Consider the following 6,966-nt stretch of genomic DNA (forward strand, 5'->3'; position numbering starts at 1 on the left):
GCGCTCGGCGCTGATGAGATGTGACGGTTGTTCTCTCACATCACATCAAACTAAGTCCACCTGAGCTGCAGACAAACACAAACTGAGCGCCGTCATCAACCACGTCTGTGAACTCACCACCAACCTGCATTCATTCACCTAAAGTCTGCAGTGAAGAGCAGATTCAAACTAAAACACACACTGCACACGTCCATGTACCACCGAGGAGTCCAGATATTTAACTAGACCTGAAGTCAGAGGACGAGTCGCTCACCATCACATCCTGGATCAGACTCTAACAAACACCTGGTGGCTGTGATTAAAGGCTGCAGCCGTGAACGTGGGGATGAAGCGACTTTGGGAAACCCTCCAGAGCCTCCATCAGTTTGACATTTAGGGGTTTCATTTAAACTCTGGTTGATTTTCCTTCAATTTAGCCTCAAAATCAGGTGAAAACGTACTTTACCCATCCGGCTACGATCCATCTACGTGATGGAGGACATGTTGAACATTACACAGAAACGTCAGTGGGTCCGACCCAGTAGAAGCGAGCAGGGCGTTCATTTAGACGTGAAGCGTTCAGACACGGTCAGATGCCTTCAGATCTACTGAAAGCGTCTGAAAGAAGCTTGTAGAAGCACATGACCTTAAATCACCTCCTTCTGTCAGTCCTTCTCTATAACGTCTCCTTTAAAACACACTGAGGACAGCTGGAGGCGCTGCTGTGTTCATCTACAGGTCATTCTGCTGTCAGACGACAGAACCACGATGAAACGGAGCTCGTTAAGACGACGTGTCCTCCAGCTACAGCGCTGCCTTCATAACCATGATGGTGTCCAACAGATCAAACCAGGTCCTGGTCTGAGGATCAGAGTCAGAACAGTGACACCTGAAGGAGCAGATGTTCGAGGCTCCGTCCTGCTGCAATCTGTTTAACAAGCAGACAGAACTTTTCCACTGCGTTTGGTGCTTTCATATAAAGTTGAATTTCTTTCTGAGTTTGACTGCTGACTTTAATGCTAACGTCTTCTGCTCACGCTGGAGTTTCCAGCTTCACGCTACACTTCTGACCTTTAATCTGTGAACCTTTACGTCTGTTTCATGCTGCGTTATACGACTGCATGCAGTTTGTCAGAATAAAAAGAACGTATCTGAAATGGTCGTTTACTTAAATGACTAGCATTCAGCTGATTAGCATGCTAACAGGCTAAACTGCAGCAACACGCTGCCGTGCTGGCGTTGAGCTCCCAGACTGCAGTGCGGCGGCGGCGTCCTCCACCTCCTGCACGGCTGACGTGCTGTAATTACACCTCTCTGTGAGCGGAACACACGGCGGCCACATCACTCCGTCGCACTCTTTCATTAGCTCCATCCGAGGCCCCGCCCACAGCGGCTGAGTGACAGGTGAGGCTCCGAGAAGCATCAGCGTAAACAAGCTCCATCAACAAATGTCTCCGTGTGGAGTTTTCCTTGATGACTGCGTCCTGGTTCACATCTGACAACAATTAGCAGCTCTACCCGGGTTCTGTCCGGCTCTGCTCGGTCTGAGAGGAAATGCTGTCATCCAGACAGAAACCACACCAAGAAGAACATCTGACGTTCTCACAAACACTCGCTCTGCAGCTCGCCGTCCGTCTCGGCTGTTAATCTTCCATCGATCTGCTGGATGACGGTTTGTGTTCGTCAGAGCCGCTGATAATGAGCAACTTATTCTGTCTTTAGTTTTCTGTCCCGTCAAGACCACATTCTTCTTCATTTTATTGTTTTATACTCGAACACGTCAAAGCTTCCAGCTGAGGACTGCTGGACCGACCAAACCTGTTCAGTCCATGATCATCCAGTCCGGGCCAGTACGGCTGAGCGCTGCCACATTCGGCTGAGTTCTGGCACCAGAGGACCAGATGTGAGCCGACTCTCGCTGCCAGAGCTCATGTCTGCAGATTTTGGTTGATTTAGGCAGAAGAATCAGGTTCTGGTCAGAAACGGCTCGTAAAATCCAGTTTAACAAGGTTCAGCCCACTCTGGTGCACAGTTCACCACAAAGCCTGACGCGAGTCTGGCGGCCAGTCGTGACAGATTCAGGCCAGCGCTGGTGCGTCTGGACGACGAGACGCACGGAACCAGAACAAACAGAACCACACTGAATCTGGGACAGAAGTAAATCTGAGACGTAATGTTTGAGTCCAAAGACACAGAAACAGGAGATGTTGTCGAGGATGCTGAGATCAATGAAGACGTGTCTGCAGAGGTCGGACACGTCTCAACCTGAGCGCCCGGTTCTGATCCATAAATGAAATAAGATGAAAGAAAAAGAGCTTCTGTTGAGTTTTGTTTGACGCCGACACACAAACATGTTGGTCTGAACCAACAATCAGCTGTTTGACGTGAATCCAGCAGACAGACTATAGACAGGAGAAGTTCTGGTCAGCCTGGAGCTCTGTGTGTTTAAACCATGATTCATTCAGAACCAACCTGAACACACTGGATCCAATGCATTCAGACTGCATGAGTCCCATCAGGTAGACGATCCTCAATCACACAGATCCTGATGTTGTTCAGCTCTGATCTGGGCCACGTGTGTTCTGCTCATTGACATACAGGTGTGATACGACTGTAACATGTCTGAACTTGGACCACAGCGCCACCTCTCTGACGTATACGTACCAACACATCGCCCTCTTTGCCTGTTTGTATGTTTAAGCTCCCGGATGGCTGAATGTTCCTCAGATCAGTACAGCATCGATCTGTCTGATGTAGGTCCAGACTAACTCTGCTCAGGCTGGAGTCACTGTCTGAATACAAACATGGACGGGTTCGGGCTCATCGGACCTCCTCAGTATTTGGGGTGACGTCCTGATATTGAGGCTGAGATGAGTGAAGCCGTTGAGGCTCCGACTTCACACCAGCAGCAGCCGTCAGTCCACAAAACCCACAAGCAGACGTGTGTCTCAGTGTTCTGGTGACTTCACTGTACAGCAGACTGGAAATGCTGCCGTCGTGTTTGTAACAGAAGTGCTGTTGTTCTTGTGCACATTCAGGTCCGTTCAGAACCTCAACCTGTTCACATTAGAATCTAATACAGTATGTGAACAGCCAGACAAACAGCAAAGCAACCATCCAGCACTGAGCTGAGTCCACTGAGACCTGATCTGGATCCTCAGCCAGTCGACTCCAACCAGAAGCATCACATCTGATCAGCTTCTGCTGCTTCATTTGTGGTTTGAGGCGTCACATATTAGACTGATGAGGAAGCAGGATTTATTGATTCAATCAAACAGGAGAAACCAGAAGACACGCTGTACACAGGCCACCAGACGGGCTTCAGGCCCGTGGATGAAGGTGGATCTCCAACAGCTGGAACAAACAGAACGAATGCAAATGACATGAACCGTAGTGACCTGACAGGTTTAGTCTGGGTCTGCCTTCAGCGTGGACAGACCCACATGTGGAGCCTTTGGAGGGACAGAAATCTCCACATTTTGTAAATCAGTGCTCGTGTGATTCCAGACGACTGTTTAATCAGCAAAGAGTCAGAAAGCAGCTCATCAAACGTTCCCAAAGGTTCAGAGCTGCTGGGCTGTGCAGTCAGCAGGAAGCAGGTCATGTTCACAACAGAGAAAGTTTCCATTGAAAGGCTGGAAGCAGAGTTCTCTGCTGAGTCAGGTTAGCTGAAGGAAACCAGATTGTCATGTTGTCAGAAGGTCTCATTAGGACAACGAGCCTCAGGCAGCGTCCACACATCAGCATCTCTGCTGCTTTCCTGCTCAGGTGGAACAAACACACGCTTCCCTCTTCTGCGGCCGTCTGCAAATCTTCTGCTTTTATTGGTTCGGTAACACGACGGCCCCCTGCCTCCCACAGCCTCTTTACGCAACCTTTCAGCCCCACTTTCTTCAGAAGACTTCTGCAGGAGAAGAATCAGAAGCGGCGGGACTGAAGTTGCAGAGAAAAACGCATGCAGCCACTTTATGGCCTTTCCAGACAGCAGCGAAGTGGGTCTGAGCAATGACAGACTGTTTATTGGTCAAACCATCCGATCTGCACATTCCTGCTCCCTGACACAATGGAGATGACATCAACCCAAACCAGCCTGCAGCTCCGCCAGCCTGCTCCGGAGTGACACCGAGAACCCAACCAAAAAAAGAAGAAACGCTCCAATAGGAAGCCAAAGCTGAGCGCTTCCTGCTCTGCATTTAAAAACACAGCGATTACATCATCGGACATGGAGCTCCAGTCAGGACTCATTACGTAAGACAGGGCATCACTTTTTCCAAACAACCAGAAAACCAGGCGTTTTAGTTCACTGTCTGCATGTTGCTTTCTCATGTTTTATGCATTCGTGTGGCTGCAGGACAAAATCCCCGTTTAAAGTTCAACAACATCACATGGACGAGCAGATCTGCTCCAATGTACTAAAGACAGCCGGACTCAGGATCAAATGAAAGAAGGTTTGCATTAAAATCAGATGCACACGCAGATATTGATGCAACACTGTCCAAAGGTGAAGCTACACTTTCTCATTAGGCTGTTTAAAATTTTCTTTCTCAAATAATTCTGTTTAGTGCAAATCAGACCAAAAAAGCAACGAGTGACACAAAAAGTTGCAGAAACCTTCAAAGAAAGTCTGAAAAACACAAAAGAAAAAGTCAAACCTGCACAACACTGATGAACATTCACCATGTGGACGACGTGGACCGTGTGGCTGTTCTTCTAACAAACTGCTGTTACATTAGCTTTGTGTTTGTTTGTTTGTTTATTTGTGTGTTTGTGTGTGTGTGTTTGTGTGCAGCATCACACAGCACTCTGCTTTGGATCATTTCTCTGTATTAACATTATGAATGAATCCAGTCGGTGCTGCTTTTCTGTGTCCAGTGATACTGAGCTGTGGATTTTCATTTTGGATTTTAAAAAGCTGCCAATTCAACAACAGACTTCACTGAGATATTCAAACCAGCAGGAACACTTTGTGCCACGTGAACCGTGTGTTCTAAACATCAGACAAAGCGTGTTGTTGTGGAGCGACTGAAGAGAAACGGCGGCTTTCTTACAGCAGGAGGGGAGCTGTGGTAGATTGGTGGCAGCTTCTCTCGTTCCCTCTCAACTCCTGACAGCGCAGAATGTTCTCCATCCATCCTCTCGGTGTGGACGAGTGGAAAAGTTGTTTTTTTCCCTGGAAAGACTCACTCGTGTGCAGCCTCTGTGTTCCTGCTCCTCAGAGGGCTGCACATGTTTCAACCAGAGCCAGCTCTGACCCCGAGTTACCCGTCCGTCTGCTCGCTCTGCTCCGCTGTCTCACATAAATCAGGGAGATTCACATCCTAGAAGACACGGAGTGAAATCTACCTTCGTCGGACAGGTGGGCTCTCCGTTACGCGCACAGCTTGACGCGTAACCGTCTCCAAAAGCTGCGCGTAAAGTCTCCGCTGGACGCCGTAAAGAACCTCGAAGTTGAGTTCGTCTTAAAAGAGTTTTTAAAACACGTTCAGGGCGAGTTTCTACCCGCTTCTTCTTCTCCTCTTTCTCTCCCTCTCTGCGTCGTCTGTCGGGGAGGCAGCACAGCTGCGGGCCGGCGCCATGTTTGGAGAAGGAGGAGGAGGCGCCTACAGAGGAGAGCTTGGAGACGGCAGCGTCACGCACACGCGCACACACACACACACACACACACACACACACACACACACACAAATGCACGCACAGAAAGAGAGAGAGTGGGAATAACGGGAAACAGGAGCTTTGGGATTCACAATAAAAGGAAAGAAAGACGCGTTGAAGCAGCTGAACTGATGGAAGTCAAACAAAACAGCAAAAACAAACGTAACAGAGTAAAAGTGAAACAGATCTAAGATCTGTCTGTTCACAGATGTAATGTTAAGAAGAACTAAATGAGAACAAGTGTTAAACTATTCCAGGAGTTATGACCTGAAATAATTTATTCGTCTTAAACTCATCATCTCAACATTACTGAGAAAGAAAATGACATTTTCTGTCTTATTTTCATTTTAAAGTGAAAACGTGTCAAACGTTTTATCAACCAGATCAGAACATGGCACCAATGTTTTTGATGTCCTGACTGTCTTTGTCTCTGTCAGTGTGGATGTCCAGACATTAGACATGTCATGTTTTCTACATTATTTTTTAGTTTTAAGACTTTGAAGCTTTTTTCCCGACATTTGTTCAGTAGTTGATAGAAGGAAGCAGTGAAGCAGCGACAGAGCCGGCTGCACACAAAAGAGAAAACAGCTTCAGTAAGCTTTAGATATTAAAGTGAATGGAGCAGACAGCTGGTCCGATCGGACTGGGCTTCTGTCTGCATTCCCTCAGTTTAAAACGTTTCTTCTTCATTTACGACTGAGAACTTTGAACTTCAGCGGCTGAAGCCATGTTGGAGTTACAGTGAAATAAATGATCCCATTTTCATCCTGATCTGTGTCACAGTTAGAACTACTGTGGTTATTATGAAAAGAAGGAACCAGAACCTGATCCAGCATGAAGACACACAGCAAGCTTCCATCATGTCTGTTTTTAAAAATACTAAAACCAGAGTGTCTGGGGAAGGTTAAGTCTAAAAGTGCATGCTGGGAAATCTGCATAGACACTCGTGTTGTTTCTCATAAACTTTCTGCACATTAATGTGAGTCATCATTAAAGTGCTGAGAAGTCGTGGCTCTGAAGTTGAATGAACTAGAAATGAGCCTGAGTGGCACATTTGCATTAACTTCACTAGAAGACAAGAGTTAGTTGGACTACAGCTGGACTCCTGCAGTCCAGCAGACATGAGGGTCCTACAGGTGAGCCTGATGAGCAGGTAGCTCAGCGTGAGCTCTATGAGCCCACAGCAGGATGTTCAGCTCAGCTCTGAAGGTGAAGCCTTTAAAACCAGCTGCCCAGTTCCACCACCGTGCTCCCTCTGCTCTGGGCCTTTGTTTTGGCAGCTGACAGGAATGAGGAGCTGTGATTGGCTCTGAGTTGACGTCCTGCTGCTGCTGC

General features: G+C 47.6%; 1 protein-coding gene across 2 annotated transcripts in view; it reads right to left on the reverse strand.

The window, feature by feature from the left end:
• hectd2 (HECT domain containing 2) overlaps positions 1 to 5,568 on the reverse strand; it is a 55,794-nt gene extending 50,226 nt beyond the window's left edge. For both annotated transcript variants that reach the window (XR_520406.1, XM_008287516.1), the window contains exon 1: positions 5,028 to 5,568. Coding sequence is in view for 1 of the 2 variants with exons in the window: in XM_008287516.1 (XP_008285738.1) it covers positions 5,028 to 5,111 (84 nt within the window). In the remaining variant the exon portion in view is untranslated. The remainder of the gene's footprint in view (positions 1 to 5,027) is intronic.
• Between the last annotated feature and the right edge of the window lie 1,398 nt (positions 5,569 to 6,966).

The sequence above is a fragment of the Stegastes partitus genome, unplaced genomic scaffold, assembly GCF_000690725.1.
Source record: "Stegastes partitus isolate 25-593 unplaced genomic scaffold, Stegastes_partitus-1.0.2 Scaffold504, whole genome shotgun sequence".
Taxonomy (NCBI): Eukaryota; Metazoa; Chordata; class Actinopteri; family Pomacentridae; genus Stegastes; species Stegastes partitus.